The following is a 22,646-nucleotide window of genomic DNA, read 5'->3' as shown; positions in this document are numbered from 1 at the left end:
AATCGGACACAAAAAAATGACATAGTAATAATAATCATCATCATCATCATCATCATCATAATGTAATAAAAATAATAATAATAATAATAATAATAATAATAATAATAACGATAACAGTAATAAGTGGTGCCATGCACAAGTAACCTCGCCCCACAGCAGATATTTAATTGCTGTTAAATACTGATTCGTTTCTACCATTTAATGTCAGTGCACAACTAAAGTTTTCAGGTTAGGCCCTCTGAAAGTCCGTGATCTTGCGTTTGACCTTTCAAGGTCACTCAAGGTCAAAGGTCATGTTGCCAAATGAAAGCCCGTATGAGACTTCCTATATATCTATCTATCTATCTATTGCCAGACGCCTCAATCCCGTTTGGGGTGGCCACAAACAAATCGCCTCCAAGTCGCCCTGTCCCCCGCCATTTCACTGCCCTGCTCCCAACTCACACCCCCCTCTCTCATATACCTCTCCACCCCATCCCTCCATCTCATCCTCGGTCTCCCCCTCCCTCTTTCCCCCTCCACCTCACTCACATACACTCTCTTCGTCAGTCTTTCACCCTCCATCCTCTCCACATGGCCAAACCACCTCAGTGTGTTCCTCACAACGCTTCCTATCACATCCACATCCACACCACAACGCTCCTTTATATCCTCATTCGTCAGCCTGTTTCTCCACGTGACTCCACAGGCTCCTCTTAAATAACTCATTTCCACTGCTCTCACTCTTGACTTGTGTCCTTCCAACAATGTCCAAGCTTCACTTCCGTACGTCAGAGTTGGTATCACAATACTGTCATGTAGTAACTTTTTTACTTCCATGCTCACTTCCCTGTTTCTTATCACTGCTTTCAAGGAACCAGCAACCTTTCTTCCCTGCTGTACCCTTTCAAGCACTTCACCCTCCAAACCTCCATCCTTACTCATCACACTACCCAAATACTTAAACGTACTCACATTTTCCAATTCCTCACCATCCAACCTCGCTGTACATTCACTGACTTCACCTCTCTCAAAGACCATCACTTTACTCTTCCCTACATTCACCTTTAGGTTCCGTTTCTTACACACTCTCTCAAACTCATCCACCAAGCCTTGCAGCTCCCCTTCGTCTTCACTCAACAACACAGTATCATCTGCAAACAACAGTACAGGGAGTTTCCAAACACTATCCTCTCTCACCAGGGCCACTCCAACATCCACTACCCTACCTTGTACCTCTTTTATTACCCCATCCATGTACAGATTAAACAACCATGGAGACATGACACATCCCTGTTTCAAACCAACTTTCAAAGAGAAAAATTCACTCAGTTCACCATCCACACGCACTGCAGCCTTCGCACCATCGTACATACTATATATGATAATAGTAAAAATTTCTATCTTCAACGAGTTTCGAATTATAGCCCCATGAATATCTGTGACCTTGAGTTTGACCTTTCAACGTCACTTACAGTGAAAGGTCAAGTTACAGTACCAATTAAAAACCCATATGGGACTTTCTGTATGTTGATAATAGTAAATTTCTCTATTTTCAACAGGTTTCAAGTTATTGCCTCCTGAATATCCGTGACCTTGAGTTTGATCTTTCAAATCATTCAAGGTTAAAGGTCTTAGTGCCAAATGAAGGCCCATATTACGAGTTCCTGTATGTTCATAATAGTAAATATTTCTATCTTCAACCGTTTTCAAGTTATAGCCCTCTGAAAATCCGTGGCCTTGATTTCGACCTTTCAGATACACTCGATTACCTCCAAATTTTATCACATTCCTTGGGGACCAGTGCCCATATATCCTGAAAGTTTCATGTTGTATCATTCATCCGTTTTTCCGTCATATTGGTATCAAACTCAACCAAAAATAATACCTCGTCGGACTCCATCCCAGCAAGGTAATAATAATAATATAAATACTGACTATAGGTGGTCAATAATAACAGCCTATTCAATATCATCGTATGTCAGTTGCGGGGATCCACGACAAAATTGTAGTCATAACAATAAAAGAGCTATATGAATCCATGACCGACCTGTGCGATGAGTGTGTGTGGCGACAGGTTGAGGGTGAGTGGCAAGGCCCTGGTGACGTCCTCTGGCCACACTGATGCCACCTGCACCACCACACTGGCAGCAACACCAACCTGGCCTTGTAGAGGATCACTCACAGAGAAGCTCAACTCATACCTATGGATGCAGAATATATTGACATAATTATATAAAGAATGGCATACAAGTGTGTGTATTGATATATATATATATATATATATATATATATATATATATATATATATATATATATATAAAATTCATTATGGGGATCATTTGGGGATCATTTCGTTAAAAAGCAGCATGTATACGGAAAAGCAATAATTATTTTTCCCCACTAGTAGCCGGAGTCGCGGCCATTGAGCGACCAGGCGATCGAACACCCCACATTCACCGTCCCTCCCCCAACCCCAGTGTATGCGTTGTTGGATAGTTGTGGAACGGCCAAAGCTGGCGATGTTACAATGTCCTGATTGTTTTTATAGACAATCCAAACCAGCAGGGGTAAGTATATAAAGGCATTTAATGTGTAATACTGTGCTGTTATACACAACATATGAGAAAGGCACAAAAACGAAGGAAGACCTACAATGTATTGTTGTCTATATACTTACGCCCTATATTATGTTACAGATAAGTATAGTATAGTGAATAGCATTTGTTGAAAGATGCGTCTTTTCTCATACATTCTCACTTCCACCACTACCCTTCTCCCTGGGTTCCTGTCTCGGTCTCCACCAAACGCCTCTCATCCCCTCTCGTCCCCCACTCCCATCCATTGTGTTCACCAACATTAACAAAGGTAATAATGCAATGATCCAACAGGTATTGATCATATTAATATTATCATACACCTTTGTCTTAAGCACCAACAAAATATACAATACTTCGGTATACATGCCAACCATAACCTCTCTGCTTTAACAAAAATTTTCCGACCTTTTGTCACAACAGTGACACTGTCATTATGTATATGGCTGACCCACATTCAGTCGTATACATAATGACTCACTGTTGTGCCAAGAGGTCGGAATATTTTCGTTAAAACAGAGAATTTGTGGTTCGTCAGAGCCGATCCCTGATTCGTTTCGTTCATCCAATAATGACAGGAACATACAACTATCGTTTTTATAATGTAATGGTTAAACTGCCATGTTAATATGATTTAATGGACATCCAAAACCACCCATAACTTGTGTTAACGATAAACAACCGTTTGTTCTTGTAATACAAGGTCCAACTTGCAGTGTGTACTCGTATGTCACTTAACAGCTTATAACAGGGTGAAATAGTTGGTAGGTATACCGAAGTATTGGTACTGAACTGCTGGTGCTTAATACAGAGGCGTATGATAATATGATCAATACCTGACGGATAATTTCATCGTTAGCTATATATTAGTTAGCAATAATAGGTGAGGGTGGGCGACGAGCGAGCACGAGAGGCGTTTGGTGGAGACAAGACAGAAACCCGGAGAGAAGGGTGGTGGGGGTGGGAGCGAGAATGTATGAGAAACGAAATCATATCTTTCAACAGATGTTTTTCACTATACTATACTTGTTTGTAAAATAAGACACAAGTATATAGACAATAACACATAATAAGTCTTCTTTCATTTTTGTGCTTTTCTCATATGCTGTGCATAACAGCACAGTATTACACATTAAATGCCTTTATATACTTACCCCTACTGCTTCGGAGTGTCTGTAAAAACAATCGAGACATTGTGATATCAACACCTTTGGCCGTTCCACATTTCTCCAAGCTTACACTGGGGTTGGGATACGGGCGGTGGATATGGAGTTTTTTTTTTTTTTTTAATGCAAAGAAAAAGGACCCAGAAGCCGCGAGCCCGCAATTATTATTCCCTCCAAGAGAAAAACAAAGTACAAGAGAGAGTCAAATTCAAGATCCGATCATTTCGAGATGCCTGGACACACTGCGTTTGAAAGACTGGAGATCATAGGACGCAGGAAACACAGACAGAGAGAGACAGTTCCAGAATTGACCTGTTGCATAAATGAAGAACTGGGAGTAACGGTTAACTCTTGCATTAGAGAGTTGGACAGAAAAGGGGTGAGAATTTGCTGATAGACGGGTGCTACGCATCCGTCGTAGAGGTAGAGGAATGCATGGAGACAGTTCAGAAGAGCAGTGACCATTGAAGCAGCGATAGAAAAGAGGTAAAGATGCAACAGTGCGATGAGGAGACAGGTTGAAGGGAGTCAGTAAGAGGAGAGTTAATGAGATGGAAAGCCTTTAACTCCACCCTATTGAGAAGAGCTGTGTATGGAGAGCCTCCCCACACATGAAAGTTGTACTCCACACAGGGGCGGATAAAACCCCTATATAGAGTAAACTATTGTGCAGGGGTAAAGAAGGAAAGCAGTTGGCTTAGCACACCTAATCTCTTGGAAGCAGATTTTACAAGAGATGTAATATGATCTTTCCAAGATAAGTCCTGAGTAAATGAAACCCCAAGCATATTCAAAGATCATGCAGGATTAAGCTGAATATTATTAAACATTAGTAGGTATACCTGTGGAAGATTTTGTCGGGTTGATAGGTGTAAAAACTGAGTCTTAGATGCATTAAAAACAACCAGATTATTTTTACCCCAGTCAGAGATACAAGCCAAGTCAGACATTAGGTGTCCCATAGCCTCATCCCTTGTTTGTTGAAGTAACTGTTGAGATGGGCGTTGCGGGAACTGAATGGAAAGGTGAAGGGTGGAGTGATCAGCGTATGAGTGGATAGGGTTAGATGTACAGCTTAGTAGGTCATTGATGAATAAAAGGAAGAGAGTTGGTGATGGGACAGAGCCATGAGGAACACCACTGTTGACAGATCTAAGAGAAGAACTAAGGTCGTCTACAACAGCGGCTATAGAATGACCAGAAAGGAAGCTAGAGATGAAGGCACAGATAGAAGGATAGAAACCGTAAGAGGGCAGTTTGGAAATTAAAGATTTATGCCAGACTCGTTCGAAAGCCTTTGAGACATCAAGTGCAATGGCAAAGCTTTCGCCAAAGTCCCGAAAGGAGGATGACCAGGAGTCTGAAAGGTAGGTGAGAAGATCTCCAGCGGAGCGTCCCTGATGGAACCCATACTGAAAATCAGAAAGAAGGTTTGTAATAGGAAAGATACTTTAAAATGTTTCTATTAGGAACTGATTCGAAAACTTTTGAGATACAGGATGTTAAAGCAACTGGACGATAGTTGGAGGGTTGGGAATGGTAACCCTTCTTTGGGACTGGCTGAATGAGAGCAAACTTCCAGCAAGAAGGAAAGGTACAAGTTGATGGACAAAGGCAAAAGAGTTTGCCTAAGCAATGTGTAACAACAGAAGCACAGTTCTTGAGGACAACAGGAGGGACTCCATCAGGCACATATGCCTTATCAGTACTGAGGCCTGTGATGGCAGAAAATACATCAGCTGAAGAAATTTTAATATCAGCCATAAGGAAGTCAGAGGGGGGAAGTGATGGAGGAACAGCACCGGGATTGTCTAAGGTGGAATTCGAGGAGAAAGTCTGAGTGAAGAGATCTGCTTTATCAGTAGAAGAAATAGCTACAGAGCCATCAGAGTAGAAAAGGGGAGAGAAGGATGATGAGGTAAAGTTGTTAGAAAGGTTTTTGGCAAGATGCCAGAAGGAACGGGAAGAATTCGAGTTGGAGAGTTGAGAGCATTTAGTATGGATGAAATTATTTTTAGCAGAGCGAAGAACAGACTTAGCACGATTCCAGGCAGAAACGTAGAAAATATGCGATTCAGGGGTGGGTTGGCTCCGGTACCTTTTGTAGGCCCTCTCCTTGATGTGGACGGGATTAGAACAAGCGTGATTAAACCATGGCTTTCTTGAATTAGTCAAAGGATATGAGAAAGGAATGTATGCTTCCATGCCCGAGAGAATAACCTCCGTAATTCGCAAGGCACACTCAGATGGCTTCCGGCCATGGAAGCAATAATCATTCCAGGGAAAATCAAAGAAGTACTGCCTGAGGGCCTCCCAATCCGCAGCTCCAAAGTGCCACAGACAAAGTTTCTTTGGAGGGTCCACAGGCTGTACCGGAGAGATAAGACAGGTTAAGGAGTTAAGGTTGTGATCAGAGGAGCCCAACGGAGAGAAAAGATTAACAGTGTAAGCAAAAGGATTGGTTGTAAGGAAGAGGTCAAGTATGTTGGAGCTCTCTCCAAGGCGGTCAGGGATATGGGTAGGGTGATGTACAAGCTGCTCTAGGTCATTAAGGATAGAAAAGGTGTAGGCTTGTTCACCAGGTGGATCAGTGAAAGGAGAGGAGAGGCAAAGGTGGTGGTGAACATTGAAATCTCCTAGAATGGTGATTTCAGGGAAAGGAGAAATGGATATAATGTGTTCCATCGTAGAAGTAAGATAGTCAAAGAATTTTTGATAGTCGGTAGAATTAGGAGATAAGTAAACAGCGCAGATATATTTAGTCAGAGAATGACAGGGAAACTGGAGCCAGAGTGTAGAGAATTCAGAAGAATCGAGTTCAGGAACACGATAGCAACATAAGTCGATGCATATATATACACAACAGCCACCTTTGGCTTTGAAATAAGTATAGAGAAAGTAGGAGGATACAGAAAAGGGTCTACTGTCAGTTGCCTCAGACAGCTGAGTCTCAGTTAGAAAAAGAAGGTGAGGTTTAGAGAAGGAGAGGTGGTGCTAAACAAAACGATTGCCTGGTCTCTCATTTGCCGCGACTCGGGCTACTAGAGGAGGGGGGGGGGGAGAAATTAGTGCTTTCTGGTGGTAGTGACGTTGACAAAAAAAATAGCCATTTATTCGAGGTATTTTTGGTCGAGATAATAGTACAGGTGTTTTTAACTGAAATCTTATCATGAGTCTAAGATATTTCTTGCTTGTTGTAGACGTCTGTTACTTACAACAAACTGGACACCATCTTGGTTGTTCACAGTTCTGGCAACATTAAACCTCTCGCAGTTGTTGGCGTGTATGACGATGAAATGAAAAACTGAAATTATGATTCTTAAATGGCAAAGCATGACAGTCGACTCCTGATGGTCTGTACTGGTGAGTCGAAAAAAATTAGCTTGGGGAAATGTATGATACACACACACACACACACACACACACACACACACACACACACACACACACACACACACACACACGCACGCACGCACGCACGCACGCACGCACACACACACACACACACACACACACACACACACACACACACACACACACACACACACGCACGCACGCGCGTGCGCGCGCGATCCGAAAATGCCAAGACAATTTATGTAAAAACAAAAGAAAAATAAAATAGGGCAACGCAGCTAAAATAATCTCCAGCAGAAGTGAAAACAGGCGTCCAGCCCATCCCCTCCCTTGGAGTAGGTCCCCCTCACTGAGCTCTACAGTACAGTATGGAGAGGCTATCTCCGCCGCGAGCGTGTGATTTTGGCCACCATATTGAAACATCAGCACTCAAACTCAAATTCAAATACTTTAATTCCACTAAGCAGTGGTTATTAATAAAGATGTAATCGTCGCTTATAATACAAAAACATATATGGATTAAGATTTTTTTTTCTGCCTAGTTCAACGAATTATATTAGGTACATTTAGCCAATGAGTATAAACCAATGTCATAGGTTGCTGCAGTGCAGAACCTAATCTTTATGACACTAAGGCAGAGAAAGGTAATGGCAGAAAGGGAAAAGACAGTGTGGTATGAACGTTGAAATGATAGTGATGTTGAAGCTGTTTTACGTCGAAGTGATGGTGTTGAAATGGTGTGGAAAGTCCTTAGACTATCCATGTCATGAAAGCGAATGTCCAGATTGATAAAGGCCGGAAGAAACATGGAAATATCTACAAGAGAGTGTGAACAGAAGAGAACAGGACATGGAGAGAAAGACTGGAGATAAATGGGCCCCTGTTAGTGGTCTCATTCATGCAGGGATACTGGGGAGGCATCTTCCCGCCCCACCCCAGGGGGCAGTAATGTTATAGAATTAGCAACAGTATATATTTCTTACTTGTGAAATGTAACGCCATCTCTCTTCGATGAATTCCTGTGGCCATTTTTGTATCCGTAAGCTGCACAGTGGACCATGGCACTATATTTTCCGGAATCATCAGCTGCTTTCAAAAACTCACTGAGCAGCTCAGTACAAAAAGCACAGGCATCAGGCTTGGTGAAAGATGGCTGCCGCTACACCAGCGGTGGCTACATAAATTACGCGGTGCTACCAGTGAGAAAGCCGCTCCATACTATAGAGCTCAGTGGTCCCCCTCCTTTTCCCTACTTCTCTCACATGGGCCACCCCAACTGAAAAACGTATTGCTATGAGCCAGGAGGGGGTTATCTGTTGACTGGCTGCAGCTCAGGTAGAGGTGGGCGTGAGGGTGCTGAATGCTGCGGCGATTGACTGCAAACGCCGCCGATGGATAGCGTTATTGGATGATATTCAGTCGAGATGGTGAGGTGAGGAGGGTTTAGGACGGTGTGGTGCTGAGCACTGATGGGCGGTGGTGAATCAAGGGAGGTTATTGCAAAGCTATATGGTGATAGATATGCAAATCTGAGTCTTTGAATTCGTGATTGGTTAGTTTAAGTCGTGGCTGTCGTTAAAATCTTTGAGATGAGCCTGAGTCAAACGATTCGTCAACCACACAGGTAAGTATACTTGAAATAGCTCGCCATCGGCTACTAGAGTACAGAGTAAGGAAGGACCGTATTGGGTTTTCAGCTCTTTAATGTCCAAGACATCATAGATTTTGCTCATTCATATTAATGATCTCTTTTCCATCACCCATAATCCTATTCACACATATGCAGATGACAACACTTCATAGTTCCTTTACAGGTAAACACTCATTCACAAACTTTTATATCTCTAACTCCCAACTTAGCACAGCAATCTCCATAAATCAAGACTATCTTCAGTCGCTGAGTGGGGACAAAATATCAGTCTCATTTAATGCAAGGAAAGCTAAATATGTTTTCATTTTACTACCAGGCACATATTGCCTGATTTCTATATTATTTTCAGAGCAATAAATATTCTATCTATTGCCAGACGCCTTTTATCTCGTAAGGGGTGGCCACAACCAAATCGCCTCCATGCCGCCTTGTCCCCAGCCATTTCACTACCCTCCCCCCAGCTCACACCCTCCTCTCTCATATATCTCTCCACTACATTCCTCCATCTCATCCTTGGTCTCCCACTCCCTCCCTCCCCTCCACCTCATTCACATACAATCATCGCTAGTCTCTCGCCCTCCATCCTCTCTACATGACCAAACTGCCTCAGTGTATCTCTCATAACACTTTCTATCACATATACATCCACAACACAATGCTCCTTCACTTCCTCGCTTGTCAGTCTGTCTCTCCATGTAACTCCACGTCCTCCTCTCCAATAACTCATTTTCACTGCTCTCACTCTTGACTTGTGTCCTTCCACCAAGGTCCAAGTTTCACTGCCTTACGTTAGAGTTGGTATCACAATACCATCATGCAATCAGGATTCCTATCACTAAAAGTACTGAAATTCTCGGGGTTTCGCTTAATAATACCCTTGATCCTCCCGCGTAAAAGCATTTGCTAAAATCGGCTCCAAGAAACATCGATTTATTGAACAGAATCTATAAATTCTTATCCGACGAGAAGGAAACTATATTTTACTCGAGTCACGTACGCTCTCATCTTGAATATTGCTTACACTTGTGCAGTGGATGTGGAGAGGTTGCACTAAAACAACTGGACAAAATTCTGAACAGCGTTATAAGAAATTAACTCAGCAACTACAACTGAACTACCTCACCTTCAGGCAAGACAGAATGATGCCTCCTTTGTGTTATTTTACAAATATTTTTATGGTAAAAGCCCAGACGAAGTTCCATCCATCGTGCCACCTCTCCGCGCCTTACCCCATGCTGCACAGATAGCTGGTAGCATTCATGACTAGACTGTCACACTGCTATATTGCAGAACTCCTGCCTATCAGAATTCCTTAATTTCCAGAACAGCTTCTCTTTGAAACTCGGTTCTCCAGATTAGCTTCCCTCCCAAACTTCAACCTTCAATAGTTTAAGTCCAACTGTGACAGATTTTTATGAATGGAGGACACCTGAAATCTGGTGTTTGGTATTTTATATTACGAAGTAGTTTTTCCTTGATCAATTCATCTTCAGTAAAAAAAAAAAAAACTCATCTTCAAAAACATAGGCTTGACAAGCAGTTTTAATACCTCTTGCCTGTTTACATATTTATTATAAGGATAAAACATTCTAATCCCAAGATGGATGGACTCGTTACTCAATCACATTATCCATTACAGGATTTGCTTCTACGAAAAAAAAAAAAAATAGGATCACTGGGCACTGCAGGGGATGTTCGATGTTGTAGCTGCCAGGTCACTCTTTTTTACATGATTATCATGATTGTGTATAAGCTTCTTGGTGTTGTCCAGAACCGTTTAGAAATTCGCGGTGGGGATGTACGAAGTCTTAATGGGTTCAAGCTCGGATATAAAGTATTCTGCAATGCCTTGTACTCTTTCGATCTTACTGGTCAGCACAGCATCCATAGCTTCATTATTGCTGATGATAAGCCAGTTGAGCCCTATGATTTTTTTAAAGGCAGTGATCGCAAACCTTGTGGAACTCTTGCTGTCTGGATGTTAACGAAGTAAGTTGCTCAATTTCTCCTTGAAAATCTTCATCAATCAAGGCATCTTCCCCTATAAATATATCTATAATAAGTCCTTTTATTTGCTTATCAGGTTTTCACGCAGTTTTTTTTTTTTTGTTTGTGATATTCGTCCGAGCAATGCTGGGACAAGGGTAAACAAAGAGCCCGTCAGAGATGCGCTTAACTTGCACGAGCTTGAATTATCGAGGGGGTGGGTATTCCCTGACTGTGGTGAGTAATAATTGTAAAGGAGCACTTGCAACGATACCAGCGGCATCCATGAAATCATCCCCTGTCCGAGCAAAAGTCGTGTCAGGGTGAGACCTGAGCATGGTAGTGGCTGGGCAGTAAAGAAGATAGTTAATAAGTGGCTCCTCAGATGTAACCAAACAATGGGTGCACGGGTCTGGCTCTGTACCGACAATTTGTTTGTAGCATGGAAACCCCAGACGCAAACGCCTGAGCCTCACTACAATATAGTTGGGTATGCCTTTAAAGGGCAACAAAAGAGAATATGATGTGGCGGTGGCATACCATGTAGCAGAGCAAGAGCCTTCTGTAACCAAAAGCTGATGTTCCTCTCGAGACTGCCTGCTAATGGTAGCAGTGAGAGTGCTAATGACGTGCGATAGGCTGGGGCGCAGTTGAAATGTGATGTCAGGAAGCGAGCAAGCTGAGCATGCTGCGTCATCAGCACGCTCATTGCCGCTGATTCCAACATGACCTGGGAGCCAATGGAGAATAATAGTGGCACCCCTACGGACAAGAAGGGATGCAAAAGTAAAAATCGCTGTCAGAAGAAAGACCTTGTCCTTAAGGGAGAAAGATCTTAGCCTCTGAAGGGAGGAAAGTGAGTCTGTGTGAATTATGACACGGTGATGATGGTGATGAGCATGGTGCAATGCGCCCAGGATGGCAGCAAGCTCTGCCTGGAAAGCGGATACACCCTGGGAGAGTCGCCAAGATTCAATTGTTTGCCCAGAGACAAAGGCTACCCCAGCAGAGCCATCAGAGGATACTGAACCATCCCGTAAAATAAGTGGTTGAGTCTGGCGAATCTAGAGCCGCAACCCGACTAAGACCCTCTTGACAGAGGAGTGCAGGAATGGAAGTTCGAGGTTTGGCTTCAGAGGGGCATACAAATTTAAAAAGAGGGGGGTCCCATTGTGGTGGATCAGTGTAGCCAGGAAAGGGAGAGTCAGGATCTTGGCAGAGGCTCGCAGCAGCTCCCAGTCCATGAATAACAGCAGTTGTAGTCCGGGCCCAGTCACGCTGAGTGGCAGGCTTGGGTGGGTGGCACAAAAGATGTCGTAGGAGGGCAGAGACAGGCAGGTGGGGCCGGCACCGTATCAGCTGCAGAATGATGACAGCCGCTCGTAGCGCAACACGATGCGCCAGAGACGGCAAACCACTCTCCATACGGAGATTGACAATCCGGGTCCAGGGTGGAGCTCCCAGCATGATACGGAGTGCATTGTTCTGTATAACCTCCAGAGATCTGGAAACTGGTGGAGCGAGTCCGGTCAAACAGATGGCACTGTAGTCCACCAGGGGTCGGATGGCATGAGTACTCAGTCGGAGGACTGAGTACGACGCCCCCAAACTCCGCTTGGAGAGATAGCGGAGAGCAGCCAGTCTGGTGGAAACACGCTCCCGCAGGTACCAAACATGGCAGGCAAAAGTAAAACCCCTGTCAAGCCAGACTCCCAGATACTGATGGACAGTGACAAGAGAGAGCTGCTGCCCCCCAAGCAGCATAGGAAAGTCTGGGGGACGGAGTCCAAAGGGCAGACACTTTGTCTTATTAAAATTAATCTTCAGCCCTAGCTCAGTACATTTGGCGTGCAACCGAGAAAGGGCCAAGTCTGCCTGCGTGAAGCAGTCCCTCCTAGTAAAGACGAGGGCCAGATCGTCTGCATAGCAGAGGAGGGTAATGCCAGGCCCATAGTCTACAGTTAAGAGCCCCTCCATAAGGATGTTAAAAAGGAGAGGGCTCAAAACGCTCCCCTGGGGGGTGCCGTTAGGATGTAGGTGAAAAGGGGAAAGGTGTCCCTGGAATCGGACCCCTGCGGATCGATCGTTAAAGAAATCCTGGATCCAGGATAGGAGCCTGCCTCCCACACCCCTGGCCACAAGAACCACCAGGATTACAGTGGGGCTTGCCAGTTCAAAGGCTTTCTCGAGGTCGAGGTAGACAGCCATTCCCCTTCCTCCCCTCAGCTCCCCAAGGAATGACGCGAGGTAGTGGGTGGTACTCCTGCCTGGATGGTAGGTGTAAATCCCTGGGTGCAGCGGTCCCAGCCGCCAAGCAAGCCAAGCCCGCACAACCCTCTCAGCCATCTTAGCAACACAGCTGAGAAGGGAGATGGGGCGCATGGCGATGGGATCACGAGGCTTCGGAATTGGGTGGATAACAGCTGCCTTCCACGACCTCGGCAGACACCCCTCAGACCACGAGAGGTTAAGCAGTTCAAGTAGACGTTCTCTACCACAATCTCCAGCATGTGACAGGAGAGAGTATGTAAGCCCGTCGAGCCCCGGCGCAGTGTCCTCCCTGCGCTGCAGCGCTTTGTGGAGCTCCCCACTGGTGATCGGACAGTCAGCAGGGTCAGGCCTATCACACGCTGCCTGAATTGCTGCAGCGCGAGAGGCGGACAGCTGAGCCTGTAGGGCTCTGACAGACTGCGGGAGATTAGAAGAGGCAGAGCGGTCAGCGAAGTGCTGAGCAAGACGGCTGGCCTCAGCAGCAGGGTCAGGATGGGAGGGAGGGCGTGGATCAGAGACGGACCTGATTCTCCTCCACATCTCACGGAGAGTGGAGTGAGAGTCTAGGGTACGACACCATCTGATCCACGCCTCCTCCCTAAGGCGGCGCTTCTCGGAAGCCACATGCCGCGTGATGGCAACCAGGTACCAGCGGTGCGGAGATGTACGGCGCTGTCGGTACTGCTTGCGTGCCGCATTGAGTCACCGGTTCAGTTCCTTGACCCTGTCGCAGTAGAACCAGCCGTCTCGGTAGCACCTCGTTGAGCGCTGCCGCAGCGGGATAGCAAGAGAAGCAGCTTGTGCCAAAATACTTGCTACCTGATCTGGTCTGCTCTCGAGGTCTGAGGCAAGAGATGTCTCAAAGGCTGCCGTGAGAGCACGGGCAAAGGCCATCCAGTCCGCTTTGCGTAGGTCCCACCGTGGTGGAGAGGGTGGGAGTGGCGGGAGGGGAGCGAGAGGCAGGTAAACAATAAGGGCAAAGTGATCACTTGCAAGGTGGGGGTGGAGTGACCACGACGCCAAGCCCGCTAGTGGTGCTGACACCAGGGAGAGATCGAGGCGACCTCCCGCAATATGGGTGGCCTCTGCCACATCATTTAATAGGGACACGCCACCCATCTCCTCCAGAACCAAAGAGATGTGCCGTCCTGCTTCACTGCACTGAAGAGGCAAAGATAGAAAGGCGTGGTGGGCGTTAAAGTCGCCCCCTATGTACACGGCTCCCCTGACAGCCTGGGAGAACAGGTCTTCCAACTCCAGGGTGCCCCTTTGGTTCCGGTATACATTATATACCGTCAGGGGCGACGTAGCCAGATGGAGAACCACGCCCTGGACCTCCACATCAGGTCCACAGAAAGGAGGGGGCTCACAATCCGTGCACGCAATGTGGTCCTGAACCAGAACGGCACATCCCCGTGTAACGCCACGAACATACGGAAGGAGATGGGTGGTGTAACCCGAGAGACGAAAAGTGGTATTATCCGGGAGCAGGGTCTCTTGCAGAAGAATTACATACGGGCGGTCCCTGGCAGCCGCCTACTGAAGGTGGGCAAGCTTGCTTCATGCCCCTAAACAGTTCCACTGTAGGACTCGGAGGCTGGCAGCGGTGTCTGGCACTGGGGATGATCTGTCTGGAGGCCAAGGGCCCTGCGCTCTTCCTTGATCGCAGCTGTGGCTGGTGTGAGCCCCGAAGGAATGTTGACTGGCATACGAGGGCAAGGCAGAGGAAGCTGGGTGGGTAGCGGCTCTTCCACAGTTGTCTGTGTGGGAGATGATGCAGGAGGTACCAGGGAAGAAGAGCACGGGTGTTGTTTTGCCTCCACCACTTGGTCGACGATGACGTTCACAGCCTGTACCAATGGTGCCGTTTCCAGAGGCCTGCCGAGAAGCGTCCCTAGCATCTGAGCCAAGCTTGTAGCAATTTCCGTCCCCAGCGTACGCAATTCTTCCCTGGTGAAGACTATGAGAGGAGAGCCCGTGTTGTGGGGCGTGGGTGGAGTAAACTCCTCGACTGTCTGCCGAACTGGGGGGGGAGGAGGGTGATGGACCTCCGCAGTCGTCGTGTGACGAGTGAGAGCAGGTTGGAGGGGCGGAAACGCTGCCTCGTCTAGCACTGGGGGTGCAGTCGCTGCTGGACGGCGTTGCTGCCCCCAAATGAAAGTTCCCGGAGGTGCCGGTTTGTTGCTGCTCGCCTGTTTCTCCTTCACCCAGGTAACTTGGCGTTCTCGCCCTCGATCGACAAGTGCAACTCTGGTTGGGCAGCTGGGGTGCCACGCATGATGTTTTCCCGAGCAGTTGGGGCAGCAGATAGAGACAGCTTCCTTGGCCTTGAACTTGGCCAAGCACCTCTCCGTTTTGTGCGGGCCGCTGCACATCCCACAGACTGTGGCCCGGTTGCAAGTGGCTCTGTGGTGCCCGTATCGCTGGCACCTGTATCAACGGAGTGGCTCCGGGGTGAAAGGGCGAAGGTGATGTTCTCCCCAGTTCCCCAGGTCGATCACAGGGATCAGAGGACCCCGCAGGGTGACGATGACCTGTCGAGTCTCCTCCCTGGTCCGCGCTTTCTGGCAGCGGGTTGCCTCTTCGACCTGAGGGTGCTGTAGCAGTATCTCCATAGGCATCCGCAAGGGATAACCCATGACGACTGCCTTCGTTGACTGTTGGCCGGGCGTCAGCTCGATTAGCTTGACAGGGGAGGCCTCATCCTGCAGAGCTGTTCTCAAGAGGTCGTAAGCTCCCTCATCCTTCGGCACCAACACCGAGCTTCCATCCCGTCCTATCAGGTTGGAGCAGCGTAGCCCTGGCAGGTGATGCTCTAGTGCAGCCACGGCGTCGTAACTCGTCGCATGCCCGTCCTGGACCGGCACACGGAACGCTGGGAATGCAGAGCGGAGCGGAGGACACACAGCTACTGACACAGAGGGACGGGCAGCAGGGGGACCCCTGAGAGGAGGCCCAGTACGTAATGCTGGAGAAGGGCCGTTTCCCTGGCAACCACGTCTCGATCCCTTGCGTGCCACGGGGGTGAAACCCTCATCATCATGCAGAGCAGGATTAGAAGAGGGGGAGATCTGAGTAGCAGCAGGAGCCTCCGACGGGACCTCCAGCCACTTGGGAATACGAGCAGACCTAGCCGGCCTGGGCTCGTGAGAGGATGCGGAGGTGGGAGCGCGAGGCTGCGGACTGAGGGCTCAGTTCACAGGGGTGCCTTGCCGTGGAGTAGGGCTGGCAGCCGCACGTAGGGAAGCTGAAGTGCCCTTGGTGGAAGAGAGAGAGGGTGGAGCAGGTGCAACCTCCTCCATAGCCTCATGTCGGCGGGCTGCCTTAGCAGAATGGGTTGAGGCACCACGCGAGCGAGGTACCACTCCCGTAGACTTAGGTAGAGAGGGGTCAGCACAAGAAACCTCGTGAGCTGACGAGTGGGAGCTAGAGTCTGAAAAATGACGCTCCCGCTTCGTGCCTGTAGCAGGACACGGGTTGGAGAGCCTCGACTGAGGAAGCGGGAGGCGGGAATGCCCCTGGGGCCTAGGGATGCAAGATCCCTTCATGCTGCACACACAAGCAGCGAAAAACTCAGTCAACACACACACACACACACACACACACACACACACCTCACACACACAACCACTCAAACAGCACAAACAAAAAACAGCAAAAGTGGCCAAGGTCCCTACAGTGACGGGCAACCTATGCTCCCCGCCCTCTAAAGGGCGATGGGAGGCCCCGCCACTGCCCCTTTCGGGTCTTCCCTAAACTAACAGAGCCGCCCTCACTGCCTCCTATAACCAGGCCCTACAGACCCCCCTTCATGGAAGTGCCCTAACGGCACCCCTTCAAGGTTCAGCGTCGTACTACAGTGAGGGACACTAACGGCAGGCCAAAAAAAAAAAAAAAAAACACTAACACACTGCCAATCACACACAGGCAAACAGAGACAAAGTCCCAGGAAAACCTGGAAAAACGTCTAAAAAACCTTTCTCAGTGCCAGAGACTAAGTCTCTAAGGTAGTAAACGCTGAGCAAAAAGGCGAAAAATCGCCACCAGTAAATAAGACTGAGTCCAGCACCAGTGGGAAAACGGTCAGAGCTCTGCATCAGACGGTGTCTAGGCAGGGAGTGACTCATGCAGTTGTTCTACAGCACTCGTATATTCAACATGCTGACTTGGGATCTTTGTCCCATAACATTCGGCAGTTACAGAAACCTCACTATCGACATAAGTTTTAGTAACCACATCGTTCGGGTCTTGAGGATAAACATTAGCCAACCTCTAATGGGTAATGTTGAAGTTACCCTCATTATCGAGAATCGTGAATCCCACTCCAGGAGGACCTCACTGTTCTCGTTGTTGCTGACGCACTCGAATGCCCAGTCTGATATTGAAAAAGTTAAAGCTCATTCTTTTAAGATGGAAAAACGGCTCCTGCAGAATGGTGAGACAGACAAGTTTCTTCACATTCAAACCACAGAGAAAGACACAGATAACAACGTTTAACTGCCGGATGCGGAAGGCTGAGTATGGACGGTTACACTTCATATAGTCCTCGAATTCCAGGGGAGGAATAGCTCCAAAAGAGGTAAAATATTAGCATAGTTTCTTTGACTGTTTGTACCAGCATGTCCAGTGAGTACCAGGATCTCGTATTTAAATGAAAGTTAATATATAGCATTCCTGTTGCTCTGAGGACGATGGTAGGGTGTATCTTATGTATATCCCCAGAAAACAATGAATGTTATGTTTCATCATGAATCTTATCAATGCTTACCGACTTGGTGCTTTATACGGAATACTTAACCATTGTGTGTGTGTGTGTGTGTGTGTGTGTGTGTGTGTGTGTGTGTGTGTGTGTGTGTGTGTGTGTGTGTGTGTGTGTGTGTGTGTGTGTGTGTGTGTTTTAATGCCTTTGCCAATTTTTGAGGTGAAGGTTTTAGAACATCACTGCCATTTGTTTACAGTATGGTTTTAGAACTTGACTCTTTCCTTTCCACTCCATCGCTCAGTTATATTTTTGCAATTCTGTTAGCTGTTTATCAGCTGGCTCATTATCTATCTTTTTTTTTTTTTTTTTTAAGGAATAGAGTAACACCACTAGCGAGGGAACCGAGGACACCCTCTGCTCTTTAGTATAGCGGATATAGACAAGAGGAAGCCATCATGTTTAGATAACTGTGTAACCTAAGTTTCACTCAGTTGTAGGGTGAAGGGAACTTCTTTTATGATTTTATCCATTTATAATTGTGGCAGTTGCAAAATTATATTTTCAGTCTTTCTCAGAACGATTCTAAGGGTTACAAGTAGCTGGTGATTAATGGCATGATCCAGTTTTTTAGCTGAACCTTGTGACAGGTATATTGTATGTTCCATCTAATGGAAAAATATTTCTTAATATATTTTCATCGTATTCCCAACCTCAGAAGCTCGTCATTAATAGCGTGTATTTCCTTGAAGACATCCGTGTTGCCAGCCTGCATCGCTAAAAGTGGTAGACAATGTCGGTCGAAAAGGCATTTGGATCTGACGGGAGAATAATAGAGGTTCTACACCCTTCATCTGTCTTAGAGTATTCTGTGATTATTAGGTACGCCACTTTAACGAATAAAGTAGATATCATATATCAGTTTTATAATGTATCGGTATTTACTTCCTTTGGTTGATATGATGTTTTCATCGTGTTTTTTTTTTTTTTTTTTTTTTTTTTCAGCATAATCTCCACACAAGTTTTATAGTCATAATCTGTTACCGGTTCAGCGTCTCTTCAGAATCTATGCCACTTCCACCCACTGTATATCCTAACCATCTTTATGAGGTTTTATGTTTGATGCATGATCATAATCCTTCGGACGTGCTCCCATTACTTTCAAGTATTGATGTGCTAACCATTCCAACTTTAAAACTTCGTTAAGGTGAGGTGAAAATAAGAGTTGACGTGTTTTAGGGTAGCTGAGGCTGAATGGCACAGACTTGAGGTTATGGTGTTTGCCCAATGCTGTGCTGCTTGAATGGCAGGAGGCTGAGGTTATGACGTTTGAATGGCTGGTTTTCAAGTGGCTCAGTCATATATATATTTTTTTTAACACTGATCACCTAATATCATATTTCCAAACTGATATTAAAGTTGTTCTCTCAATTTAATGAATTCAGATTGCTGCTTACTATCAACATATATCATATACTTTGGCTCAGTTGGTAGAGAGGTGGCCTGCAGTCCTACCGGACCCAGGTTCAAATCCCCACTGGGGCAGGGACCAGTTTAAGGATTTGAATTTCATGAAATCAGACTTTACTGATCTACCAGAAGACCCGCCGACATGTCGTAAAAATACCCCCGCTAATACCAATACACCAGTCCTGTATGAGACAGCCCTAGCATGTATTCAATATGGACGGTGGGTGTTAGCGCCGAAGTGGTGACATGTAGAGAGGTGTATGGGATGTAGGAGGACTACTGGGCCTTGAGAGCAGGCTGTGAAGCCTATGCCCAGTGTCGAACACATTAAAAAAAAAAAAAACTTATAAAAGGAAAAAAAAAAGAACTCTTAGTGCACGACCTTCAGTCCTGTTTGCTGCAACCACCAACTCTGACTGCATGATTACACATCCTGATTGCTGCAAAGACCAAGTCTTCGTTATCACCAGTCATGATTACTGCAATCACCAACTCTGATTGCATGATTATCTTTCCTGATTGCTGCAATCACCGGGTAAGATTGCACAGGAAGCAATCCTGATGGCAGCATCCATCATCTCTGTCAGACTTTCAGTCATCTAGCCATATTTTTGGATGTTATATTTCACCATTTTCTCTTCATAAAAACTTCCAATAATTTCTTCCCAGTCCATATCTCTCAGTCTGTATGTTGGTCTGCTTGTCTTTTACCCATCTGATACCACAAATACTTCGGGGGTAAAGCTGGGAATATAACCTTTTTTAGAAGATTTGTACTTCCTACTAACTCTAATTTTGATTCCACCCTTAAGCATTAACTGGACGCATTCTCCAGTGGAGGAAATAACGTTCCGTAGATGTACCAGGCACGACAAGCACGACCTGGCACGTTTAATTAGGAGAGATGAATAATTATGCGAGGTCCTTCAACGTCCATGCGTTGTTGCTGGTAGCTGGCGTTGGCGATGAATCACTGTATCTCTTGGGGTTATTTGTATTTCCCACTCCTAGGAATTTTAACAATTAGCACAGTTATAAAAACAGACTTGTGTCAGCACTGTATTAATCCAGTATTTCGGGGTTAAATAAACTCTGGTATAAGAAAGTTGAACCTTTAACAATCCTACTTACAGTTTGTACAGAAAGGTCGCTGAACTTAATACAGTCCAAGTCTACGAGTGCTGGAGAAGTACGTGTTCCTGCCCTCACTCCCAGGCTTAAACTGGACTGATCCCACAAGTACTGCATGGCGTGGGAAAGAGAGCTGAGTAAGCAAGGAAGGTTCCACTGCTTCTATGCTGACATGCTATGTGAAGCAACAGCTATGTGATGCAATATCTGTGTGAACTGATAAGTCGTAAATGGTATAGCCTAGATTTACAATACACTATGGTTGTATAATGATAACCACAGTTCAAATGTAAGTTAGTATATAACGCAATAAAATTTTGGTATATACTGCATATGAAAAAGTATATAAGGCAGAAAAAAAAAAAGGTTACCCTAGAATAATATTCGTGATATTGGTACACTGCTCGGCAACGTAAAATAGAATTGTCTTCAGTCCGACAAAACTTAGCAGAGCAGTAAGAATATATAGTAACATAATCATACAACCTAGCTAACCTCTCATGGGACAAGGGTTGGTGGAACAACTCCCAGTCCAGATGCCTCAAGTATGTCATGAAGGCGATCTTCTAGACATTTAAGACACCAGCAGAAGACACAGACGGTGATTAACAATGCCACCATAGGAACAGAAATCGTAGGATACAATGCATGAGGGTGTGTGAAAAACGGGACAGAGGACACATGGACATCACTGTCATTAAAGTAGGAAAACACCTTCAAACGCTCAGACACCATAGTCAAATTTTCAGGATGAACGTCAAAGGACGGGTACACTGGTACCAAAGAACTAGGTAGGACTGCCTGAAAACCAAGATGTTGCCTGTTAGAAAGGGTCGAGATTGCGGACGAACGAACTTCACATGAATCAAAAGTGACATATTGGCCTTCTGCAATGAAATTGCTACCCCTGTGGAGACTAGAAGTCACATAGAAAATATGCGACTTCTGGTCTCCACAGGGGTAGCCCAACTTCCATAGTTGAACTAGCTGGCGATTACTCGGAACTCTGGAGTTAGTGACGCTAGGAACTGAGAAAGATCTGAATGAACAAATGAGAAAAATGTTGGAAGCAGCTCACAATTGTATAAAAAATGTAACCAACCTGGGGCAGCAAGTTTTCAGCCTATGCGGATAGATGGCAAGGACAGCATTATGTCGCAATCAGGCGTGGGGTGGGATGACCGAATTTTCCTAGAGGTAGCCAATCAGACTGCGACACGAGATGGAGGAGGGAATTACCAGACATATAGATGTATCGGCTCTATCATTTCTTGTTCAAACTCTCTGAAGATGGGTTCTATGTAGCCCAAAACGTTAGAGAAACATTAAGAACTGAAGCTTTAACCTGAGTCTCTCTCCCACCATATAATGACAATGTGGTGTTCTTCCCTGCATAAGTGGGTGGACGCACTTTGTATTTACATTGGGGAACCAAACAGCAAATGAGGGAAGCTCCGTGATTGGATGATCGTGCCAAAGCTCTGCTTGTAAGAGCCTCTGTCACTGGTTGGAGGGAAATCGGCTGGTGCAGCAGACTTGAGGCGGTCACAGCTGAACAGTGCAAGGCACCGTTAAAACCAGTAATGAATTCTAAACTGCACTGTGTGTGTCTTATATCTTACTGGTGCATAATCTGAGGTTCTGAATTTAAGTCAGGTGCCTAATCTTATGAACACATTTGCGAAAATGGCCCCTGCACTGTGTGCAATACTCAAGTCGAGATCTATTATGAAAGGTCAATTATAGAACACAAAAAATAAATTTGGGTTATCTAAAGAATCGACCACTGTTATTTATCCATTATCACTGTGCTAAATGGGTTTCGATATTTTTATCCCATAGACATTCACAATAATTAAAAATATACCTGACTGGTCTGCTTAGTTATTCGCATTCAAAGGCCTTCATCATGCCGGGTGTGGTGCTGTGAGGTCAAGGATGCTAATTTTGGAGCCGGTTCCAATCCCTCTGCTTCCCTGGAGGACAAATCTAAGCTTGAGCTTCAAGGGTCTGAATAGGCTTTCCTTTGTGTTGTGCAAGCCCTGAATATTAATTCCTCTGAGTATTACCCCTGGAAACAAGAAAATCAAGAACAAGAGGAATAAAGTACAAAACCTCGAACTTGGTGCAGTGGGACTAGCCACTTGAATCTTGGATATATGACCTGAATGTATGATACTGAATGTATGATAACTGTATACAGTTAATGAGCGAACAACTGGACGCGTCAAAGAACTTTGTAAAAGCAAAAACAAAGGATAAATACCAGTCTGTATGTATGTAACAGAAGCAATGGATTCTCCTTCGGTAAAGAATCATTCTCTGGAAACTGGCAGTGTTGC

General features: G+C 45.8%; 1 protein-coding gene across 1 annotated transcript in view; it reads right to left on the bottom strand.

Annotated features, from left to right (window-relative positions):
- Positions 1–2,008: 2,008 nt before the first annotated feature.
- Positions 2,009–22,646, bottom strand: part of LOC145392114 (putative neural-cadherin 2) — a 613,300-nt gene continuing 592,662 nt past the window's right edge. The window contains exon 19 of the mRNA XM_080266567.1: positions 2,009–2,183. Coding sequence (XP_080122693.1) covers positions 2,009–2,183 — 175 coding nt within the window. The remainder of the gene's footprint in view (positions 2,184–22,646) is intronic.

The sequence above is a fragment of the Coenobita brevimanus genome, chromosome 21 (genome assembly GCF_032717465.1).
Source record: "Coenobita brevimanus isolate Jiangsu-jjx chromosome 21, ASM3271746v2, whole genome shotgun sequence".
NCBI classification, from domain to species: domain Eukaryota; kingdom Metazoa; phylum Arthropoda; class Malacostraca; order Decapoda; family Coenobitidae; genus Coenobita; species Coenobita brevimanus.
Note: the sequence above shows the minus strand (reverse complement) of the source record. Positions and strands in the feature narration are given on the sequence as shown.